The sequence below is a fragment of the Acipenser ruthenus genome, chromosome 41 (assembly GCF_902713425.1).
Source record: "Acipenser ruthenus chromosome 41, fAciRut3.2 maternal haplotype, whole genome shotgun sequence".
NCBI lineage: Eukaryota > Metazoa > Chordata > Actinopteri > Acipenseriformes > Acipenseridae > Acipenser > Acipenser ruthenus.
Genome location: NC_081229.1, coordinates 6,231,804 through 6,257,878, shown reverse-complemented (window position 1 = coordinate 6,257,878; position 26,075 = coordinate 6,231,804). Strand labels below are relative to the sequence as shown.

Below are 26,075 nucleotides of genomic sequence, written 5' to 3'. Positions count from 1 at the left end.
TGAGAGTGTAAGATGGCAGCCACACTAAAGCACTTTGTGGTTCATTAAACACACTGTGACTGAGTTATTCAAATCATAGTGGAAATCCTACAAGTACCCGCAGAAGTTGCTCTATTTTTTGTGAAATGTAAACAAAATAGTTTACTTTTATTGAATTTAGCCAACTTCGGGGGCTTGCGGCTTATTCAGTGATAGTGTGGAGTAACTGCACAGCACCCTCTCCATGTATCCTCTCTATATATGATGGTGATAGTGTGGAGTAACTGCACAGCACCCTCTCCGTGTATCCTCTCTATATATGATGGTGATAGTGTGGAGTAACTGCACAGCACCCTCTCCGTCTATCCTCTCTATATATGATGGTGATACTGTGGAGTAACTGCACAGCACCCTCTCCATGTATCCTCTCTATATATGATGGTGATACTGTGGAGTAACTGCACAGCACCCTCTCCATGTATCCTCTCTATATATGATGGTGATAGTGTGGAGTAACTGCACAGCACCCTCTCCGTCTATCCTCTCTATATATGATGGTGATACTGTGGAGTAACTGCACAGCACCCTCTCCGTGTATCCTCTCTATATATGATAGTGATAGTGTGGAGTAACTGCACAGCACCCTCTCCATCTATCCTCTCTAAATATGATAGTGATACTGTGGAGTAACTACACAGCACCCTCTCCGTGTATCCTCTCTATATATGATGGTGATACTGTGGAGTAACTACACTGTATCCTCTCCGTGTATCCTCTCTATATATGATGGTGATACTGTGGAGTAACTGCACAGCACCCTCTCCATGTATCCTCTCTATATATGATAGTGATAGTGTGGAGTAACTGCACAGCACCCTCTCCATCTATCCTCTCTAAATATGATAGTGATACTGTGGAGTAACTACACAGCACCCTCTCCGTGTATCCTCTCTATATATGATGGTGATACTGTGGAGTAACTGCACAGCACCCTCTCCATGTATCCTCTCTATATATGATGGTGATACTGTGGAGTAACTGCACAGCACCCTCTCCATGTATCCTCTCTATATATGATGGTGATAGTGTGGAGTAACTGCACAGCACCCTCTCCGTCTATCCTCTCTATATATGATGGTGATACTGTGGAGTAACTGCACAGCACCCTCTCCGTGTATCCTCTCTATATATGATAGTGATAGTGTGGAGTAACTGCACAGCACCCTCTCCATCTATCCTCTCTATATATGATGGTGATACTGTGGAGTAACTGCACAGCACCCTCTCCGTCTATCCTCTCTATATATGATGGTGATACTGTGGAGTAACTGCACAGCACCCTCTCCGTGTATCCTCTCTATATATGATAGTGATACTGTGGAGTAACTGCACAGCACCCTCTCCATGTATCCTCTCTATATATGATGGTGATACTGTGGAGTAACTGCACAGCACCCTCTCCATGTATCCTCTCTATATATGATGGTGATAGTGTGGAGTAACTGCACAGCACCCTCTCCGTCTATCCTCTCTATATATGATGGTGATACTGTGGAGTAACTGCACAGCACCCTCTCCGTGTATCCTCTCTATATATGATAGTGATAGTGTGGAGTAACTGCACAGCACCCTCTCCATCTATCCTCTCTATATATGATGGTGATACTGTGGAGTAACTACACTGTATCCTCTCTATATAAGAAAGTTTACAAACGAGAGGAGGCCATTCAGCCCATCTTGCTCGTTTGGTTGTTAGTAGCTTATTGATCCCGGACAATATGACAGCGATATTTAATGTGGTACTTGACACAAACAAAACACAACAATATCATCAAGTTCTAACACTTTTAATTGAATTGCAAGAAAAAAAAAACTACAAAAAATGATAAAGACACAGCAGTCTAAAATAAGCAAGGGGGCTGAATGCTCTGGAATCATTGATCAGTTTTCCCCCATGCTTTTCCCATGGTTATACAATACCTTCACCACAGTTTCGCATGTCTTTTCATATGCTTCACCACACCTCTCCGGTCTTTACAATGCTACCTATGCCGTGCCATGCTTCTTACTATGCTTCACTACGCCTTGCTATGCTTCTACACGTGGGAACATGTTATAATGGGTTTAGTATCTTATAGTGTGTGTGTGTGTTCTGCTTACATTATTATCTACTGCTGTTTAATAATCATACTGGCAAAACCTGCTTCAGTTGTGAACGATGCAGTGTGCTGCTCAATGGAAGGACATCACTGTTCACAGGATCAGCGGGGGCGGGGGGGGGGGGAGGTGTGTGTGTGTGTGTGTGGGGGAGCCCTTTGAGACACACACACTCGGGTGAGGGTCCCTGTAGTGGATGCTACTCCGTGTCCATTCGCTGGACAGTCTCCTCTACAAGTTCCACTGCGATGGGAGTGACCGTCTTGGTCAGGACGGCCGTAGTGCCCTTTTTATAACGGTACTGTCCAAGCCTAAGAGAGAGGGAGAGAGAGACAATATTAGAATTCATCATATTATTGGAACTAGCTTTACGAGTGTGTGTGAGAGAGAGTGAGTGTCTGTGTGTGTGTGTGAGAGAGTGAGTGTCTGTGTGTGTGAGAGAGTGAGTGTCTGTGTGTGTGTGTGAGAGAGAGTGAGTGTCTGTGTGTGTGTGTGAGAGAGTGAGTGTCTGTGTGTGTGTGAGAGAGTGAGTGTCTGTGTGTGTGTGTGAGAGAGTGAGTGTCTGTGTGTGTGTGTGAGAGAGTGAGTGTCTGTGTGTGTGTGTGAGAGAGTGAGTGTCTGTGTGTGTGTGTGAGAGAGTGAGTGTCTGTGTGTGTGTGAGAGAGTGAGTGTCTGTGTGTGTGTGTGTGAGAGAGTGAGTGTCTGTGTGTGTGTGTGAGAGAGTGAGTGTCTGTGTGTGTGTGTGAGAGAGTGAGTGTCTGTGTGTGTGTGAGAGAGTGAGTGTCTGTGTGTGTGTGTGAGAGAGTGAGTGTCTGTGTGTGTGTGTGAGAGAGTGAGTGTCTGTGTGTGTGTGTGAGAGAGTGAGTGTCTGTGTGTGTGTGTGAGAGAGTGAGTGTCTGTGTGTGTGTGAGAGAGTGAGTGTCTGTGTGTGTGTGTGAGAGAGTGAGTGTCTGTGTGTGTGTGAGAGAGAGTGAGTGTCTGTGTGTGTGTGAGAGAGAGTGAGTGTCTGTGTGTGTGTGTGAGAGAGTGAGTGTCTGTGTGTGTGTATCTCACTTTCTGTCTCTGCCTCTCTCTCCCTCTCTCTCCGTCTCTGCCTCTGTACTCCGATCTCTCTCAGTGTATCTCTATGTGTACCCTCTCACTCTGTCTCTGTACTCACTTGCACCCCCTCTTGCCCGGCTGGTCGAAGGGTCTCAGGATGTCCACACTGCCCTTGCTGATCACACACAGGTCCACGTTGCTGCCGGAGCCCAGGTCACAGAAGATACCGGCCGTGATGGCGTCTTGAACCAGCCGCTGGGCCTCCTCCAACTGAGACACAGAGAGAGAACAAAAAGCAGAGTCAGCAGAGAAAACCCAATACACACAGAACAGAGTCTAGAACACACACAGAACATAGTCTAGAACACATATAGAACTACAGTCATGGGAGAGCCTAGAACACATGCAGGTCTACACAGTCACAAGAGTGTCTCGAACACAGACAGAACTATAGTCACAGAAGTGCCTAGAACATACACAAGACCATGGTCATTAAATAGTCTAGAAAACACACAGAACTATATAACACAAGAGAGTATAGAACACACACACACACACATCTGCACAGCCACAAGAGTCTAGAACACAAACTCAACTAGTCACTGGATAGTCTAGAACATACATATGACTACACAGTCACGAGAGTCTAGAACACACACATGTCTACAGTCATGAAATAGTTTAGAGCACACACAGAACTACAGAGCACAAGAGGGCCTACAACTTACACAGAACTACAACAGCTATGCGAACACAGTCCAGAGTCATACACACACACAGAGAACTACAAAGACAGGACAGAGAGAGAGGGTCCAGAATCACACACCAACACATTTATAACATTATGTTTCTAGCAGTGTCTGTTTTACCTCCATGTTGGGCTTGTACCGGTCTTCAAACACAGCCATTGCAGAAGCTGATCCAGACCCTGTGACAGAAAAATCTACTTGATTACAAGAGCTTTATACACGAAAGCCCAGGACACACTGAGGAACGGGCTTACAAACGAGAGCCCAGGACACACTGAGGAACAGGAGCTGACTTTACATACGAGAGCCCAGGACACACTGAGGAACAGGAGTTGACTTTACACACGAGAGCCCAGGACACACTGAGGAACAGGAGCTGACTTTACACACGAGAGCCCAGGACACACTGAGGAACAGGGGCTGACTTTACACACGAGAGCCCAGGACACACTGAGGAACAGGGGCTGACTTTACACACAAGAGCCCAGGACACACTGAGGAACAGGGGCTGACTTTACACAAGCGTGTCCAGGACACACTGAGGAACAGGAGCTGACTTTACACACAAGAGCCCAGGACACACTGAGGAACAGGGGCTGACTTTACACACAAGAGCCCAGGACACACTGAGGAACAGGGGCTGACTTTACACACGCGTGTCCAGGACACACTGAGGAACAGGAGCTGACTTTACACACAAGAGCCCAGGACACACTGAGTAACGGGCTTACATACGAGAGCCCAGGACACACTGAGGAACAGGTGCTGACTTTACACACAAGAGCCCAGGACACACTGAGGAACAGGAGCTTACACAAGAGCCCAGGACACACTGAGGAACAGGGGCTGACTTTACACACAAGAGCCCAGGACACACTGAGCAACAGGGGCTGACTTTACACACAAGAGCCCAGGACACACTGAGGAACAGGAGCTTACACACGAGAGCCCAGAACACACTGAGCAACAGGGGCTGACTTTACACACAAGAGCCCAGGACACACTGAGTAACGGGCTTACACACGAGAGCCCAGGACACACTGAGCAACAGGGGCTGACTTTACACACAAGAGCCCAGGACACACTGAGTAACGGGCTTACACACGAGAGCCCAGGACACACTGAGGAACAGGGGCTGACTTTACACACAAGAGCCCAGGACACACTGAGCAACAGGGGCTGACTTTACACACAAGAGCCCAGGACACACTGAGTAACGGGCTTACATACGAGAGCCCAGGACACACTGAGGAACAGGAGCTGACTTTACACACGAGAGCCCAGGACACACTTCGGAACAGGAGCTTACACACGAGAGCCCAGGACACACTGAGGAACAGGGGCTGACTTTACACACGAGAGCCCAGGACACACTGAGCAACAGGGGCTGACTTTACACACAAGAGCCCAGGACACACTGAGTAACGGGCTTACACACGAGAGCCCAGGACACACTGAGGAACAGGGGCTGACTTTACACACAAGAGCCCAGGACACACTGAGCAACAGGGGCTGACTTTACACACAAGAGCCCAGGACACACTGAGTAACGGGCTTACATACGAGAGCCCAGGACACACTGAGGAACAGGAGCTGACTTTACACACGAGAGCCCAGGACACACTTCGGAACAGGAGCTTACACACGAGAGCCCAGGACACACTGAGGAACAGGGGCTGACTTTACACACAAGAGCCCAGGACACACTGAGCAACAGGGGCTGACTTTACACACAAGAGCCCAGGACACACTGAAGAACGGGCTTACACACGAGAGCCCAGGACACACTGAGGAACAGGAGCTTACACACGAGAGCCCAGGACACACTGAGGAACAGGAGCTTACACACGAGAGCCCAGGACACACTGAGCAACAGGGGCTGACTTTACACACAAGAGCCCAGGACACACTGAGTAACGGGCTTACACACGAGAGCCCAGGACACACTGAGCAACAGGGGCTGACTTTACACACAAGAGCCCAGGACACACTGAGTAACGGGCTTACACACGAGAGCCCAGGACACACTGAGGAACAGGGGCTGACTTTACACACAAGAGCCCAGGACACACTGAGCAACAGGGGCTGACTTTACACACAAGAGCCCAGGACACACTGAGTAACGGGCTTACATATGAGAGCCCAGGACACACTGAGGAACAGGAGCTGACTTTACACATGAGAGCCCAGGACACACTTCGGAACAGGAGCTTACACACGAGAGCCCAGGACACACTGAGGAACAGGGGCTGACTTTACACACAAGAGCCCAGGACACACTGAGCAACAGGGGCCGACTTTACACACAAGAGCCCAGGACACACTGAAGAACGGGCTTACACACGAGAGCCCAGGACACACTGAGGAACAGGAGCTTACACACGAGAGCCCAAGACACACTGAGGAACAGGGGCTGACTTTACACACAAGAGCCCAGGACACACTGAAGAACGGGCTTACACACGAGAGCCCAGGACACACTGAGGAACAGGAGCTTACACACGAGAGCCCAGGACACACTGAGCAACAGGGGCTGACTTTACACACAAGAGCCCAGGACACACTGAGGAACAGACTTACACACGAGAGCCCAGGATACACTGAGGAACAGGAGCTTACACACGAGAGCCCAGGACACACTGAGCAACAGGGGCTGACTTTACACACAAGAGCCCAGGACACACTGAGGAACGGGCTTGGGGTCACACTGAGGAACAGGGGTTCACTACACATGCAGAGATTGGGGTCACACTGAGGAACGGGGGCTCACTACACATGCAGAGATTGGGGTCACACTGAGGAACAGGGGCTCAGTACACATGCAGAGATTGGGGTCACACTGAGGAACAGGGGCTCACTACACATGCAGATTCTGGAGTGCCATCTCTAGTCGAGTGCAGGGTGACTCATGCCATTGGGTTCGAATCCTATTCTCATACAGTTGCTGATCTTGGCTGGGGATGATATAAAATAACTAGCTTTCAGGACCTCAAAAGTTTCTTCTTCAGATGAAAGTGGATTTTGCTGGTTCTATTTACAGCCCGCCCCCTCACCCTTTAGTCCATACCCATGGTAACGTAGGGCAGCTTGTCAAAGGAGCCGTGTGGGTAGATGCTGTAGAGGTGTGGCCCAGTCACATCGTACCCGCCCACAATCAGGGAGGCGCCAATACGGCCCTGGTACCTGGGGGGAGAAACAGGGGGCATTGTTACATCACAATGACAAGACTCCACCCACAATGAAAAGGTTAGGCTGGATATACACAACAAATTACTGAAACTGGCAGAGCTTCTTCTCACATTAAATTCTTTCTCTTTCCCTGGAGATTTTTACACTCAAATAAGAGGTGTCAGCATGGAAACCAAAATGGGACCCTCATATGCCTGTGTGACACGGAGACCCTGCCACTGGTTATTGGGTGCCTGCGTGCCTTTATGGAAGCAGCTGGGATGCACAACAGGAGACGCGTTGCTAAGGAATGAATTGATTCTATCTGTATTTATGTGAACGATGCACATTTCAATGCACATTTTGTTATAGTTCTACCTGACATACTGCAATTTTATTCGCTCTGTTGCTCAATCCTGCTACCCTGGGTACTCACATTATTTCAGGGAAGTAATATTCATTTTCAGTCACTAATAGCTTTTGCTATAGACTTTGCGTTAGGATCGCTACAGCATCATCTGCAAAAAGTGCAACCTGCTTTATGTTGGAGAGACTGAAAGACGTTTAGCAGATGGCTTTGTAGAACACCTCAGAAGCATCATGATCAAATCCACCTTGCCACCTGTAGCTATACATTTTTATACTGATGGGCATTCTATTGATGATGTCACTGTCTGTGGAACTTACAAATGCTATGGAACACAGGCACCAGAAAGCAGACAGAACGCAAGCTGACTTTCATTCTTAAAAACAAACAACTCAATGGACTCAGTGGCATTTTAGGTGATGAAGGACTCCTGTCCGAAACATCCTGAATACTTTTGCATTTATGTTGTACTTTGTGCACCTTTACTATTACTTCAAAGTTGTTTTTGTTATTTATATACGTGTATATATATACTGTATATACACACACACACACACACACACAATGTAACTCTGGTTATCCGCGATCTTGGGGGAACACAGGTCCACGCATGTGTGAAATCCGTGGATAAATGAGGTGTCATTGCGTGTGACTAGAATGCATGAATAAAATGTAGAAACTAGTAATGTAAACCAAATTAACGTTTACTGGAGATGTATGCAATACAATATATTACAAAGACCGAAGAATGTTTTAAAATGAGTTTACTTTGATAGTGATTCTCCGAGCAAAGTCTTTTCAAAATGTGATACACAGTTTCCCTAGGTTTCTCTAGTACCAAAAAATAAATTAAAAAAAAAAACTTATACTACAAAATAAAAAAACACAAAGTTACAAGATCAGAAGACATTTTATGATGCGAATAATTCAGCCCATCAGAGCTCACAGTTTTCGTGTAAACTGAGTGGCTGGTTTACAAGGTGTTATCGCTAGTTTATTCACCTATTAATATTAAATAATAGTATCTAAGTGTTGCTAGTTTTCTGGGATTTCAAACAGAAAATACAATAAAACATGTTTTTAACTTTAAAACTAAATAAACAAGCCTGCTGTGTAATTTAAACTTGTCTTACATTTCAACACAATACGTACCGACAGAAGTGTTTGTTTCTCTCGTAACAGCTTTTTTATACAATTCAATGCTGCTAGTCATATAAACAATTCAGAGCTGCTGCAGGGTACATATTCATGAACAAACCAGCTGAAAACGCGTATCACAAATTCAGTATTTAAAATGAGTCTTGTGGCAGGATGAGAGCCCTGCCTGTATATATACTGGGTATTCACTCTGTGTGTTGTCATTTTGTAGTCTATGTGAGGGGTGTCATGGCCGAAGACATTAAAATAACACTACATATCCCATAAGCCTGAATGGGAAACACCTGGGTGCATGTGAGGGGCTTGTTTAATTGAATTATTGTTTGAGTGTTTGTAATTAGTGTCAGGCGCTCGTGTATATCAGCTTGTCTTTGTGTTGAGGGTGGGTGAAGTTTAAACTGCAAGCTGCAGCCTGTGTGTGCTTTCCTGCCGTTGAGCAGCCTTGACAGCCATGATACCACAGTGTATATGCAGCACTAATACAAAGAGAGACCGAAACAGACCAAACTCCATAAACTAGAAGAGCAATACAACAATCACATCATTCCAAACAGTTACCATACAGCCAAAAATAAGATGTGTTAGGAAATAAGAACCATTTCTGGTTTTACTATTAGTATTACTAGTAGTACTACTGTTACCTCTACACTGTGGCTAATCAAGCTTGTAGTAAAACCGAGGATGGGTGAAACTGCTGTGCAATAAGAGTTCTTTCCATCCATACATATTATGGTTTCATTACAATGTAAACAGGTTGATCTCAGTGAAGCTGAGAGCGTGCTTGAGTTTAGTTTTGGTTTCCTCACCTGAACAGCATCTGTTTGAGCAGCCTGGTAACCGTGACGACGCGCGCAGCCCGTCCTGTTGACAGGGCGTGCAGCTGCAGCTGCGATGACATCATCTGAGTGATGACCTCAGCGTCCGCAGCCACGCCCGCTCCGCAGCAGCTGGGGGAGGAGAGGGGGGCTGAATCAACTCAACACGGTCTGACTAGTGCCACTCACACCTCTGCAAGGGTGATGTCTGATAGACCTGCATGAAACTACCAGACAGCTCTCCACAAGGGAGGGCCATTGCTGTTGATTGGGCTAAATTTACCATTCCAAGAGAAACAAGTGAAGTGGGTTTGTGTGGATCGCTGTTCTCCACGGTCCAAAAGCAGCGATCATCACAAACCCAAGCAGCTGTCTCTTCACTTGTTTCAGTTGGGATAGTAAATCAGCCAGATCAACACCAATGACCTTCACCTGATCGTCAGCCGCTGATTTCTGTGGAGAGCACAATCCCAGTAATGGAATCATCTGTCTGTGCAGCCCTAGTCTAATACGTACACAATCAGCACACTCACATTTCACTTACTGTGATTACAGCTAACAAAACCGTTCCTGAAATCGTAAATCAGATATCTAGTACTACACTCAGTTCTCAGTTTGTTTGCCCTGCTTACCAAGAATTCTGTTGCTGTTATACCTTCTTGAGCATGTCTTCTGGGTCTAAGATGGTTACTGGCTGAAAGCATGTCAGTCCACAGAGAAAGCAGCTGATTGGTTATTTACAGGAAAGAAGCCGGGTATAGTGACCAAGGAAGTGCAACACTATCTGAACGCATGGCTTTATTTCACCAGTACAGCGCAGACATCAAGTTTTGAAATGTGAAGACACGTTTGCTAAAACACGTTTCTTTCAAAACTACACATCTGAGACCCTGTGTAATGAGTGGGTGTGTTTGAGACCCTGTGTAATGAATGGGCGTGTTTGAGACCTGTGTGTTTGAGACCCTGTGTAATGAATGGGTGTGTTTGAGACCCTGTGTAATGAGTGGGTGTGTTTGAGACCTGTGTGTTTGAGACCCTGTGTAATGAATGGGTGTGTTTGAGACCCTGTGTAATGAATGGGTGTGTTTGAGACCTGTGTGTTTGAGACCCTGTGTAATGAATGGGTGTGTTTGAGACCCTGTGTAATGAATGGGTGTGTTTGAGACCCTGTGTAATGAATGGGTGTGTTTGAGACCCTGTGTAATGAATGGGTGTGTTTGAGACCCTGTGTAATGAGTGGGTGTGTTTGAGACCCTGTGTAATGAGTGGGTGTGTTTGAGACCCTGTGTAATGAATGGGTGTGTTTGAGACCCTGTGTAATGAGTGGGTGTGTTTGAGACCTGTGTGTTTGAGACCCTGTGTAATGAATGGGTGTGTTTGAGACCCTGTGTAATGAATGGGTGTGTTTGAGACCCTGTGTAATGAATGGGTGTGTTTGAGACCCTGTGTAATGAGTGGGTGTGTTTGAGACCCTGTGTAATGAATGGGTGTGTTTGAGACCCTGTGTAATGAATGGGTGTGTTTGAGACCTGTGTGTTTGAGACCCTGTGTAATGAGTGGGTGTGTTTGAGACCCTGTGTAATGAATGGGTGTGTTTGAGACCCTGTGTAATGAATGGGTGTGTTTGAGACCCTGTGTAATGAATGGCCGTGTTTGAGACCCTGTGTAATGAATGGGTGTGTTTGAGACCTGTGTGTTTGAGACCCTGTGTAATGAGTGGGTGTGTTTGAGACCCTGTGTAATGAGTGGGTGTGTTTGAGACCCTGTGTAATGAATGGGTGTGTTTGAGACCCTGTGTAATGAATGGGTGTGTTTGAGACCCTGTGTAATGAATGGGTGTGTTTACCCTGTGTAATGAATGGGCGTGTTTGAGACCCTGTGTAATGAATGGGTGTGTTTGAGACCTGTGTGTTTGAGACCCTGTGTAATGAGTGGGTGTGTTTGAGACCCTGTGTAATGAGTGGGTGTGTTTGAGACCCTGTGTAATGAATGGGTGTGTTTGAGACCCTGTGTAATGAATGGGTGTGTTTGAGACCCTGTGTAATGAATGGGCGTGTTTGAGACCCTGTGTAATGAATGGGTGTGTTTGAGACCTGTGTGTTTGAGACCCTGTGTAATGAGTGGGTGTGTTTGAGACCCTGTGTAATGAGTGGGTGTGTTTGAGACCCTGTGTAATGAATGGGTGTGTTTGAGACCCTGTGTAATGAATGGGTGTGTTTGAGACCCTGTGTAATGAATGGGTGTGTTTGAGACCCTGTGTAATGAATGGGTGTGTTTGAGACTGTGTGTAATAAATGGGTGTGTTTGAGAGCTGTGTGTTTGAGAGCTGTGTGTTTGAGACCTGTGTGTTTGAGACCCTGTGTAATGCATGGATGTGCATGGCGGAAACATGTTTTGGGACTATTTTGTTTGTGATGCTCACTTTAACATTCAGGTAGGGGTGTTAGTTTCATTTCCTAAACGCTTATACTGGGAATGTCTGTAACCAATGAGAAGAGCCATCCTGAGAAGCTCTCCATCCCGCTGTGTGAATGACTGCAGCATGTATCTGTGTGGAAGACTGCGTGTGCACAGCACTCAACTCAATATGAGAAAGACAGTGAAGCAATATTAAATAGGAAACTGACAAACCCTGCTCTCTTATATTTCCCCTGCACATTCTTGGCAAAATTCTAAATGTTTATTCTTCCAAAGTTTCAATGTTTAAGCTCCAAACTCTGAACACCTCAGTGTTACCAGAGTATTTTTTGCACAGTATTTTTGCAGTTTTGCCATGCTTATATTATGCATTCACCATAGTTTATCCTGGTTTGCCATGTTGTTTATTAATATGCATTACTATACCTCGCTATTCTTTACAATGCTACCTATGCTTCACTGTGCTTTATTACACTTTGATGTGCTTTTACTATTTGAAACTGTACCATGCTGTCACTGTGCTTTATTACACCTTGCTGTGCTTTACCATGCTGTCACTGTGCTTTATTACACCTTGCTGTGCTTTTACTATGGGACACTTTCACAAAGGGTTCAAAGTGATTCCATGTTTTCCTGTTTATAACAAGATAATAATAATGCAGCTCCGCAGCATGGTTTCTCAGTGTCTCTGGTCTCGTACTCACTAGATGTTGGGAGCGATGTGATGGATCTTCATGCAGTTCTTATCGGCCACCACCATGTCATCAGTGGCCCTGGTGTCAGCTCCCAGAATCACACCGTCCTGCAGGATAAAACACAGTCAACTGCAGACAAGCTGATAAAGGGGTCTCAATGTGAGCTGTCACTCAGAAAAGCTGATAAAGGGGTCTCAATGTGATGTTACTGATAGGTATAGGGTTAGGGTCTCATTGTGAGGTGTCACTGACAGGGTTAACATCTCATTGAAACAATGAGACACAATGAAACAATCAAACATGAACCCACAGCACCCGCTTCAAACATGAACCCACAGCACCTACTTCAAACATGAACCCACAGCACCCGCTTCAAACATGAACCCACAGCACTCGCTTCAAACATGAACCCACAGCACCCACTTCAAACATGAACCCACAGCACCCGCTTCAAACATGAACCCACAGCACCCGCTTCAAACATGAACCCACAGCACCCGCTTCAAACATGAACCCACAGCACCCGCTTCAAACATGAACCCACAGCACCCGCTTCAAACATGAACCCACAGCACCCACTTCAAACATGAACCAACAGCACTCGCTTCAAACATGAACCCACAGCACCCACTTCAAACATGAACCCACAGCACCCGCTTCAAACATGAACCCACAGCACCCACTTCAAACATGAACCCACAGCACCCGCTTCAAACATGAACCCACAGCACCCGCTTCAAATACGAACCCACAGCACCCGCTTCAAACACGAACCCACAACACCCGCTTCAAACATGAACCCACAGCACCCGCTTCAAACATGAACCCACAGCACCTGCTTCAAACATGAACCCACAGCACCCGCTTCAAACATGAACCCACAGCACCCGCTTCAAACATGAACCGCACAGCACCCGCTTCAAACATGAACCCACAGCACCCGCTTCAAACATGAACCCACAGCACCCGCTTCAAACATGAACCCACAGCACCCACTTCAAACATGAACCAACACCACTCGCTTCAAACATGAACCCACAGCACCCACTTCAAACATGAACCCACAGCACCCGCTTCAAACATGAACCCACAGCACCCACTTCAAACATGAACCCACAGCACCCGCTTCAAACATGAACCCACCACACCCGCTTCAAACATGAACCCACAGCACCCACTTCAAACACGAACCCACAGCACCCGCTTCAAACATGAACCCACAGCACCCGCTTCAAATACGAACCCACAGCACCCGCTTCAAACATGAACCCACAGCACCTGCTTCAAATACGAACCCACAGCACCCGCTTCAAACATGAACCCACAACACCCGCTTCAAACATGAACCCACCGCACCCGCTTCAAACACGAACCCACAGCACCCGCTTCAAACATGAACCCACAGCACCCACTTCAAACACGAACCCACAGCACCCGCTTCAAACATGAACCCACAGCACCCGCTTCAAATACGAACCCACAGCACCCGCTTCAAACATGAACCCACAGCACCTGCTTCAAATACGAACCCACAGCACCCGCTTCAAACATGAACCCACAGCACCTGCTTCAAACATGAACCCACAGCACCCGCTTCAAACACAAACCCACAGCACCCGCTTCAAACATGAACCCACAGCACCCACTTCAAACACAAACCCACAGCACCCGCTTCAAACATGAACCCACAGCACCCGCTTCAAACACGAACCCACAGCACCCGCTTCAAACATGAACCCACAGCACCCGCTTCAAACATGAACACACAGCACCTGCTTCAAACATGAACCCACAGCACCCGCTTCAAGCATGAACCCACAGCACCCGCTTCAAACATGAACCCACAGCACCCACTTCAAACACGAACCCACAGCACCCGCTTCAAATACGAACCCACAGCACCTGCTTCAAACACCAATGGCTAACCATTCAACTAAACTATAGGGCAGCAGTGTGGAATAGTGGCTAGGGCTCTGGACTCTTGACCGGAGGGTCATGGGTTCAATCCCAGGTGGGGGATACTGCTGCTGTACCCTTGAGCAAGGTACTTTACCTAGATTGCTCCAGTAAAAACCCAACTGTATAAATGGGTAATTGTATGTAAAAATAATGTGATATCTTGTAACAATTGTAAGTCACCCTGGATAAGGGCGTCTGCTAAGAAATAAATAATAATAATAAAGAGGGAGCTCTGCAATCCAGGCGTCACGTTTAGCATAGCACAGTGTTTTTACAGTTCCCCCAATGTTCCCTTGGTTATACTATGCATTTACCATAGTTTATCCTGGTTTGACATGTTTATTAAGATGCTTTACCATACCTCGCTATTCTTTACCATGCTTTCACTGTGGGACACTTTTATAAGGGAAGTGCGGGTGTCACGCTGTCATCAATGTTATTAACTCATCAGCTGCAGGGAGCAGATCTTACCTTGAATATAATTCCTGCGATGGTGGTACCAGTCTTCCGTGCTTTGGGGGCCTTGAACCCCTGTCCAGACATCTGCTCTTCCAGCATGGCGTTCCTGTGAACACACAATGACACTGTAACACAAATACAACAACACAACGATACAACAACACTGTAACACTAATACAACAACACAACGATACAACAACACTGTAACACTAATACAACAACACAACGATACAACAACACTGTAACACTAATACAACAACACAACGATACAACAACACTGTAACACTAATACAACAACACAACGATACAACAACACTGTAACACAATACAACAACACAACGATACAACAACACTGTAACACTAATACAACAACACAATGATACAACAACACTGTAACACTAATACAACAACACAACGATACAACACTGTAACACTAATACAACAACACAACAATACAACAACACTAACACAATACAACAACACAACGATACAACACTGTAACACAATACAACAACACAACGATACAACAACACTGTAACACAACGATACAACACTGTAACAATATACAAATAAAACAATACAAATATATTCGAGCTGGGACAAACACAGGATTTTCATGTTAGGATATTCACTCATAATTTAAATACTCGTTCGGATATTCGTTTGTTTTTTAAAAAGTAATACAAGCCCTTATATTGCTGAACGCAGGCAGAGACAGCAGAGCAGCGGGGGGCAGGGGGCGTGGGGCATGGCCCCTGTGTGTGTGCCTGTATTTTACAGCAAGCCCTTACAATATGTCACATTTTTTAATTGAAAAAGCGAGTCATTTCAGTCCCATGAGATTCCGGCTCGCTCTCAGCAGCACAACGCATTTTTGTTCCAGATGGCTTTCCAGAGATCACTAAGGATGCACATGCATTATCTGGTTTGTTTACTTTTTGCTGTCTAAAACCTTTAAATAGAGGCTCAAGGGCTGCTGTGTTGATTCTTTTTTATAATTTTTTAATATATATATATATATATTAATCTTGCATATCACAAAGAGCTCTTTTTCATTTGCCATCTTTTGAAACTGTCGCGCAAATTCTGGTGAGCCACTATTACAGTTCATCTCTGTTTTATAATTATACCTGTCTACTCTGTACTGTGTGAAACGCTCATCTGTTTGATAATTGCACCTGTCTACTCTGTACTGTGTGAAACGCTCATCTGTTTGATAATTGCACCTGTCTACTCTGTACTGTGTGAAACGCTCACCTGTTTGATAATTGCACCTGTCTACTCTGTACTTTGTGAAACGCTCATCTGTTTGATAATTGCACCTGTCTACTCTGTACTGTGTGAAACGCTCATCTGTTTGATAATTGCACCTGTCTATTCTGTACTGTGTGAAACGCTCATCTGTTTGATAATTGCACCTGTCTACTCTGTACTGTGTGGAACGCTCATCTGTTTGATAATTGCACCTGTCTACTCTGTACTGTGTGAAACGCTCATCTGTTTGATAATTGCACCTGTCTACTCTGTACTGTGTGAAACGCTCATCTGTTTGATAATTGCACCTGTCTATTCTGTACTGTGTGAAACGCTCATCTGTTTGATAATTGCACCTGTCTACTCTGTACTGTGTGAAATGCTCATCTGTTTGATAATTGCACCTGTCTATTCTGTACTGTGTGAAACGCTCATCTGTTTGATAATTGCACCTGTCTATTCTGTACTGTGTGAAACGCTCATCTGTTTGATAATTGCACCTGTCTATTCTGTACTGTGTGAAACGCTCATCTGTTTGATAATTGCACCTGTCTATTCTGTACTGTGTGAAACGCTCATCTGTTTGATAATTGCACCTGTCTACTCTGTACTGTGTGAAACGCTCATCTGTTTGATAATTGCACCTGTCTACTCTGTACTGTGTGAAACGCTCATCTGTTTGATAATTGCACCTGTCTATTCTGTACTGTGTGAAACGCTCATCTGTTTGATAATTGCACCTGTCTATTCTGTACTGTGTGAAACGCTCATCTGTTTGATAATTGCACCTGTCTATTCTGTACTGTGTGAAACGCTCATCTGTTTGATAATTGCACCTGTCTACTCTGTACTGTGTGAAATGCTCATCTGTTTGATAATTGCACCTGTCTATTCTGTACTGTGTGAAACGCTCATCTGTTTGATAATTGCACCTGTCTATTCTGTACTGTGTGAAACGCTCATCTGTTTGATAATTGCACCTGTCTATTCTGTACTGTGTGAAACGCTCATCTGTTTGATAATTGCACCTGTCTATTCTGTACTGTGTGAAACGCTCATCTGTTTGATAATTGCACCTGTCTACTCTGTACTGTGTGAAACGCTCATCTGTTTGATAATTGCACCTGTCTACTCTGTACTGTGTGAAACGCTCATCTGTTTGATAATTGCACCTGTCTATTCTGTACTGTGTGAAACGCTCATCTGTTTGATAATTGCACCTGTCTATTCTGTACTGTGTGAAACGCTCATCTGTTTAATAATTGCACCTGTCTACTCTGTACTGTGTGAAACGCTCATCTGTTTGATAATTGCACCTGTCTACTCTGTACTGTGTGAAACGCTCATCTGTTTGATAATTGCACCTGTCTATTCTGTACTGTGTGAAACGCTCATCTGTTTGATAATTGCACCTGTCTACTCTGTACTGTGTGAAACGCTCATCTGTTTGATAATTGCACCTGTCTACTCTGTACTGTGTGAAACGCTCATCTGTTTGATAATTGCACCTGTCTACTCTGTACTGTGTGAAACGCTCATCTGTTTGATAATTGCACCTGTCTACTCTGTACTGTGTGAAACGCTCATCTGTTTGATAATTGCACCTGTCTACTCTGTACTGTGTGAAACGCTCATCTGTTTGATAATTGCACCTGTCTACTCTGTACTGTGTGAAACGCTCATCTGTTTGATAATTGCACCTGTCTACTCTGTACTGTGTGAAACGCTCATCTGTTTGATAATTGCACCTGTCTACTCTGTACTGTGTGAAACGCTGTGATGGGGTACACCACGCCCTTGTGTGTATATACATTATTTTGTATTTGTGTTGTGTTATTATTATTTAAATGTAAGGTTTGGTGTGTTAAAAACACTGTTTATTGCTAAACTGGCTGTTGACCACGCCTATGAGAAACCCGGTGCTGAATGTGGTTGAGGGGTAAATTGTGGAACTGTGGAGCAGCTGTGGAACTCTCTCCCCGACCATGTCAGAGGTTCACCTACAGTAGCTACTTTTAAATCTAGGCTTAAGACCTATTTTTATAATTTAGCTTTTTGATTTTATATTTTGTTGTTTTTAGTTGTTTTAAATTGTGTCTTTTCTCTTTTTGCGATATGATGTTTTGTTTTTTTTTGTTTGTTTTTTTAACTGTAACTGTTTAACTTATTCATCAATTCATGCCATTTTATTAGCTTTGATTTTAATCTTTGTGTTCTGTTACCTTCTTTTTTGTTTTTTGTGCAGCGCCTTGAACCTTGTTGTATGAAAGGCGCTCTATAAATAAAGATTATTATTATTATTATTATTAAATTAGGTAATTGAGAGCCAGCTGATCCCTCGGCCACAATATAAAACAAGCAGCTCTGGCTGAACAGTGTTAGTGTGTTCAGAGGCGGAACGAGAGTCATGAGTAAAAGAGAAGTGAAAGAGAAGCAGCAGTTGCTGGGCATCTAGGCATGCTGGTTATGCACCAGCACGATATTTGTGTGTTTTGTTCGTATCTGTTTTGGCCACCATGCTGTTTTGGTTTGAAGTGTTTTGTTTTGCTCACCCTTTTTATTTGAATTATTAAACGGGCCATGGGCAAGACTAAAATAGAATATACGTTTTTTTAAATATTTTTAAACAGATAAAATCAGCTCAATTCAACACCGCTCCATTGACTCTTAATAGAAAATCTTCTCCCGAGCTCTCGATATCCCAGTGTGACGGAGGTCCCCATAGAGAATCAGTGGAGTTGAGTATCTTGTGTAATACAGAATATCTGTGATGAAGTGTATCGATATCACCCAGACACAGACAGGTATATCACAACAGTATCGCTTTTGTACTGGTGTTGAAAAGTGAGTTAGGACAGAAAGTGGTGTCGTATTGCTATATTCTAAACCAAAACTAATTTTACCTGCATCATTCCGGTACAACTTTTGTGAAAGGGCTTATTAGAACAGGTTACATTAAAGGAAAACACATTTCTGAATATGATCTGTTCCTTAACCTCTCTCCAGACTTAATACAATAAAATAAAACACAACAGAAGTATTTCTCTTTCAAAGGCCCTGTTATTTATTTATTTATTTACTTATTTATTTTTATAAATTTAGTAGTTGCCAATTCATTTTTACCCCGTTTTTCTCCCAATGTGAAATGTCCAATTGTATTTAGGATCAGCTCACCGCTACCACCCCCACTCGGGAGCGGCGAAGACAAACACACTCTGTCCTTCGAAGCGTGTGCCGTCAGCCGACCGCTTCTTTTCACTCTGCAGGCCTGCTTTGCAGCCAGCTTGGAGCTACGCTGAGGACACCCTGGCGGATCTAAGCCCCCCCCCCCCGGGCGGTGCTCGTGCAATTGTGCGGCGGCCCCTGGGATCCCGTCCAGGTCAGGCCCTGTTAAACCACTGGTCTCTGGGGGTTTGTTGCTGGTAATGTGGGCTGCTGTACAGATGCAGAAAGGCTGCCAGTGTTGTAATGAATACTGCCTCCCCGTATGGTGTCTTTTTGCTAACTGCGCATGTGCAGAACTCTGAAGACATGCGCAGAGTGGAAGAACAGGGGAGGCAGTATTGTATTATTATTATTATTATTATTATTATTATTATTATTAATAATTTCTTAGCAGACGCCCTTATCCAGGGCGACTTACAATTGTTACAAGATATCACATTATTTTTACATACAATTACATTATTTTTTACACACTATTTTTTACATACAATTACCCATTTATACAGTTGGGTTTTTACTGGAGCAATCTAAAGTACCTTGCTCAAGGGTACAGCAGCAGTGTCCCCCACCTGGGATTGAACCCACAACCCTCTGGTCAAGAGTCCAGAGCCCTAACCACTACTCCACACTGCTGCCCCATACAGTGTTTCTCGGGAAAATGACTAATCTTTAGATCTGTGCTGCTTTTGCATTTTTTTTAAATGTACATTCAGTTGGAAGTTTTTTTTTTTTCCTTAAAAAATAAATAAATAAAAATGGACTACCTCTAATTTTCTCCGCGAGCCCTTCTCTCTCTCCTCCGTGTTGAGAATTACACATACCTTACATTAGGGCTGGAGTTAATTTCATACATTAACATTAAAACATTTCTCAGTTTTAATTCAGAAGCCAAACACATTAAACACATTACACAGTGCTCAGAGTCGTGTAAAAGGAAAGCAGATAAACACGACGAGAACCCAGAAACCCAGAAGCCCTCAATATACTATTCAGAGCTAACTTGTCCCTGGCATTGCATGTTTATTTATATAAACATTTGTATAAACGTTTGTAAACTTTCTTATGTTCTTATGTTCTAACTAAAATAATGTTAAAACACACTCATGACAAGTACTTGCATTGTTGCACATGACCTCATTGATAACTGCACAGAGTGCAACCACAATAAATGAAACAAAATAAAAACATATGTATTTAACAGCTTCATCTGCAGAACTTCATTGTTGTTAATCTTGGCCTTTTTCCCACTCTGCTCAGCGGGTATGTTCCAGTCTTTGGCTCTGGGGCCGTTTAAAAAAAGCTGCTATGGATTTTTAGTGTCCTGTCTTCATTTCTTTTTTCTTTAGTATTAGTATGCCCTTCCAATGATAATAAAAGTAACAGCTGATTGGTTAATTTGCCTTGCTCCGGTGCGTACAGCACTACTGGTGGATGACAATGACGGGTGAGTGGAATCCGAGCCTGATCCACTTTATACAGCCGAACCTCATGATCCGGATCCAGTGAAACCAAACTCCATTTCTTTTTCTTTCTTTTAATCATGTTAATACAATGTAGCGATGGAGCAAACATTTATAATTTTAAATACCAACCCCCGGGGATGACAACCACCCCCCCATCAAAACGCACCCTGGTTACCTGCGACAACCGGTAGCCCATCAGACAGTGAAACACTCATCACTGGTACGTTTAGGAGCAGTTCATATACAGAATATGACGATTCTAGTAAATATTACCATTTCTCTATTTATGAAACATCATAAGCATAACTTTTCATTTAGGTGTCAAACTGTTAAAAGAAAATCTGCCGACTAATCTGGTGGGTTCTGTAATGTTCAATTCTGTGCTTTGCTGCCTTCCAAAGAGGACGTGTCGGCATATCTTCTCAAACTTCTTTGTTGATTTTTGCAACAAATACTCGGGTATTTACCCTCAGGTAGAAGAAAATATAAATGTTTTCTAAAACCATTTCTTCCATTTTCATGTACTGATTCAAACTGAAATATGAAAAATATTCTAAGCATGCGCAAATTAATTTGCATGACTGCGCATGTGTTCTGACTACAAATGAGACACTATTTGACACAATACCTCACAAACCCTTTTAAAAATCACAAAGGAATGGCCTGTTTTGTTTCCAAACTTTGTATTTATTTTATATAAAAACGACTGTATCTGATCATTTCCTTAACTTTGGTAACTCGAGTCAAGCGGACACACGTTGTGAACAGCGCGGTCATCATTGCTGCTGTAACAGTGCTAGGCCTCACACCTGCCTTGCACAGCTTGTGTCGATTCAACCTGAACGAAACGCAAAAACTCACCTCCGAACATTTTCAAAGTTGAATCCACCGACAGGAGCGAAGCTAGGCTTTGCACTGAGCAGCATCGTGGAGTGTGTGTAGATTTGAGAGAGAGAGAGATGGAGAGACAGGAAGATGACTTGCTTGCTGCGTGCGCACAAACATACATACAACAAAAAATTAAACTTTCACTTTCATCTTTTGTATCACATGATTTCTTCACAGCAAAATTACCTCTCATTGCGGGACAGTTTAGAAGATGGATGTAGTGCTCTGTCTCCCTCTCGCGACGAACCGGGTGTATTGCAACCTGGGCGTATATTGATGGGTTGGGTTATTCAAAGGGACTCATTTATGAAACTTTACGGTGCGCGATAATTGCAATTATTGTGCACGTTAATGATTTCCGTATTACTTTAAATAAATTGTATGATAATGTATTTAAATGAGCATCCAGCTCAGAATAATGAGATGAGTTGTATTCACATGATAGGGCAGCAGTGTGGAGTTAGGGCTCTGGACTCTTGACCGGAGGGTCGTGGGTTCAATCCCGCGTAGGGGACACTGCTGCTGTACCCTTGAGCAAGGTACTTTACTTAGATTGCTCCAGTAAAAACCCAACTGTATAAATGGGTAATTGTATGTAAAATAATGTATAAAAAATAATGTAATTGTATGTAAAAATAATGTGATATCTTGTAACAATTGTAAGTCGCCCTGGATAAGGGCGTCTGCTAAAAAATAAATAATAATTTAGTAAAGTACGTTAATTTTAGTGCATGCATTAAAGTGATCGTTTATCAGTGCGTATGGAAACCAGGCTTTAACCACTAATATAGCCGGGTCATTCTACCAATGGAGTGCCTTTTGTGTCCTAGTGTCATATTTTGGATAGAATAACTGATTCTACTCAAAGAAATGAATACATCATAAAGTATTAAGTAGTTCCTATACACAATCACCAATAAAAACACACTAGATAGCATTTAAACTGAAAAAACACTGTATTTTTAAGGAAAAATCTGCAATGTCCCTATTTATCTTTTTACTAAGTCCTTTAAGAATATAACTCATTAAATCCAAATGTATTTTAAAATATCACCCTTATCACAAAACACAACTTAGTACATTGTTTTTCAACTATAAATGTGTACAATCAATATTTATTAATATAAATTAAAATATTTAGTGCTGTCCCTAAATCCATTGTCAACCCTGTTACCGGAAAGAACCCCCCTCCCCCCCACAGCAGAATAATGGATTATTCCACAAGTCACATGATTTTCAGCATGTGACATTGTCATCGAGGAGGAATATATGGGAAACAACCTCAGGTATGTGCCTAAGCAGTTTTTCATCATTTTTTTAAGCTATCTTGTCTTGGGGTACATAAGGTACCTTATAAATGTCAACCAGCAGCACACCTTGTGCACCCATGCTCTCTACCACATGGGAAACAAAGGACAAACTTTCAGTCAGTCTGCTAGAGCAGGGGTAGGCAACCCTGGTCCTGGAGTGTCACAATCCTGCAGGTTTTGTAGGTATCTCTTAATCATTAATTGCTAAATACCTGGAACACGGTAATTCTGACCAATTAAGCCAATCATTGAGGCTGTGTGGTCCAGTGGTTAAAGAAAAAGGCTTGTAACCAGAAAAGCCCCGATTCAAATCCCCCCCAGCCACTGACTCACTGTGTGATCCTGAGCAAGTCACTTAACCTCCTTGTGCTCCGTCTTTCGGGTGAGACGTAATTGTAAGTGACTCTGCAGCTGATGCATAGTTCACACACCCTAGTCTCTGTAAGTCACCTTGGATAAAGGCGTCTGCTAAATAAACAAATAATAATAATCAATTAGGGCTTGGGTAAAACAAAAACCATTAGTGTGTGTGAACTCCAGGACCAGGGTTGCCTACCCCTGTGCTAGAGGCTGCATACAGCTTAGTAAGTGCTCGGAAGAGCTAGGTTTTTGTTTGTTTGATTTTGTTTTGAATAATGAAAGTGCGCATTGTGTACTTAAAAATCAAGGTTAAGTCTCGGGGTCATGTTTTTATAGGGGCACAAACCTTTTCTTTCTTTATATATATATACACTACCTACCAAAGGTTTTGGAACACCCCCATTTTTCCAGTTTTTATTGAAATTTAAGCAGTTCAAGTCCAGTGAATAACCTGAAATGGTACAAAGGTAAGCGGTAAACTGCCAGAGGTTAAAAAAAAAGTTTAGGTTTCCAAAAACTGAAAAATAATGTACATTTCAGAGTTATACAAAAAGGCCTTTTTCAGGGAACAAGTAATGGGTTAACAACTTACAGCTGTTCTGCAGCAATGGAAGTAAATTAAGCCTTGAAAGTTGATGCTAACAATTCCTACAGGTGTCCCAACTTTTGTTGATTACTTACAAACCCTCTGTCTGTATAAATGCAGTGTTGGAACAGACTGTGTTACTACACCCTCTTAAGCATTATTCGGACAGTATTGTACTGCAGGAAGTAGTATATTGCTCTCATAATGGTGAGAAAAAGGCAATTAACAAGACAGACAGACCATTATAACCCTTAAAAGTGTAGGTCTTTCCTTTAGAGAAATTGCAAAGAAAGCCAAGGTGTCAGTGAGTACAGTTTCCTACACCATCAAAAGGCACTTGGAAACTGGAGAAAACTCTGACAGGAAGAGGTCTGGCAGACCCAAAGCCACAACAGAATCAGAAGACAAGTTTCTGAGAGTCAACAGCTTGCGTGATAGGCGGCTCACAGGACAACAGCTTCAAGCACAGCTTAACACTGGTCGAAGTAAGCAAGTCTCAGTTTCAACTGTGAAGAGAAGACTTCAAGCTGCAGGTTTGACAGGTCGAGTGGCAGTAAGAAAGCCATTGCTAAGATGGCAAAATAAGAAAAAGAGGCTTGCCTGGGCCATGAAGCACCGCCAGTGGACTACTGAAGACTGGAAGAAGGTCTTATGGACCGATTAATCAAAATTTGAAATCTTCGGTTCATCACGCAAATTTTTTGTACGCCGTCGAATAGGCGAAAGGATGGTTCCTTTTCTGAATACTGTCTAGATCATTTTGAATGACCTTTGCTGCTGCAACAGTGTTTGCCACTCCTCCTATTTTTGTGTCGTCTGCAAATTTAACAAGTTTGCTTACTATACCAGAATCTAAATCATTAATGTAGATTAGGAATAGCAGAGGACCTAATACTGATCCCTGTGGTACACCACTGGTTACCTCACTCCATTTTGAGGTTTTTCCTCTAATCAGTACTTTCTGTTTTCTACCTGTTAACCACTCCCTAATCCATGTGCATGCATTTCCTTGAATCCCTACTGCGTTCAGTTTGAGAATTAATCTTTTATGCAGGACTTTGTCAAAAGCTTTCTGGAAATCTAAATAAATAGAAGTCAGGCTTATTGGTCTGTAGTTACCTGGTTCGGTTTTGTCTCCCTTTTTGTGGATCGGTATTACGTTTGCTATTTTCCAGTCTGTCGGTACAACCCCTGAGTCAAGAGACTGTTGCATGATCTTGGTTAGCGGTTTGTAAATAACTTCTTTCATTTCTTTGAGTGCTATTGGGAGGATCTCATCCGGCCCAGGGGATTTGTTTATTTTAAGAGCCCCTCGTCCCTTTAACACTTCTGCCTCTGTTATGCTAAAGTTATTTAAAATTGGATATGAACAGGTCGACATGTGGGGCATGTTGTCCGTGTCCTCCTTTGTAAAAACCTGTGAAAAGTAATCATTTAATATATTTGCTATTTTTTTTTCTTCATCTATGATTTTGCCATTTGTGTCTCTTAGACATTTAACCTCCTCTTTGAATGTTCTCTTGCTGTTATAATATTGGAAAAATATTTTGGAATTGGTTTTAGCCCCCTTAACAATATTGATTTCTATCTCTCTCTTGGCCTTTCTAACTTCCTTTTTGACTTGTGTTTGCAGTTCCAAGTACTCTTTCTGTGTGCTTTGTTTTTGGTCCCTTTTAAATGCTCTGTAAAGTGCCTTTTTTCGCTGAATATTTTTTTTAATGATCTATTAAACCATTTTGGCCGTCTCCTGTTCGTTCATCTCCTGTTCGTTCTAGGAGCCTGTCCACATTCTCAGTGATGTGCTTGACAGAGGCTCCTGGAAGGCAGCACACTGTTGTAGTAAGGGGGTCCAAACTGCGAACTGAACTTGACAAGTGTATTTTTCTGATAAGTTTCAGCTGTCTTTCATTTTCTCAAACAAACCAATAAAAACGACATCTGTGTTGTTTGAAATAAAACACAAATAATCGTTTCTGACAACAAAAAAAGTTTCACAAACTCTACCACGTATCTCTGATATAAAA

The 26,075-nt window shown here is 43.5% G+C and overlaps 1 protein-coding gene across 1 annotated transcript; it reads right to left on the bottom strand.

The window, feature by feature from the left end:
• Positions 1-1,810: 1,810 nt before the first annotated feature.
• Positions 1,811-21,958, bottom strand: LOC117968630 (proteasome subunit beta type-7-like). Its single transcript, XM_059011020.1, has 8 exons — positions 21,769-21,958; positions 14,978-15,071; positions 12,557-12,654; positions 9,426-9,566; positions 6,994-7,109; positions 4,047-4,105; positions 3,296-3,447; positions 1,811-2,447 (listed from the first exon to the last, which is right to left on the bottom strand). The coding sequence occupies exons 1-8, from the start codon at positions 21,831-21,833 to the stop codon at positions 2,336-2,338; spliced, it is 837 nt and encodes a 278-aa protein (XP_058867003.1). The 5' UTR covers positions 21,834-21,958; the 3' UTR covers positions 1,811-2,335.
• Between the last annotated feature and the right edge of the window lie 4,117 nt (positions 21,959-26,075).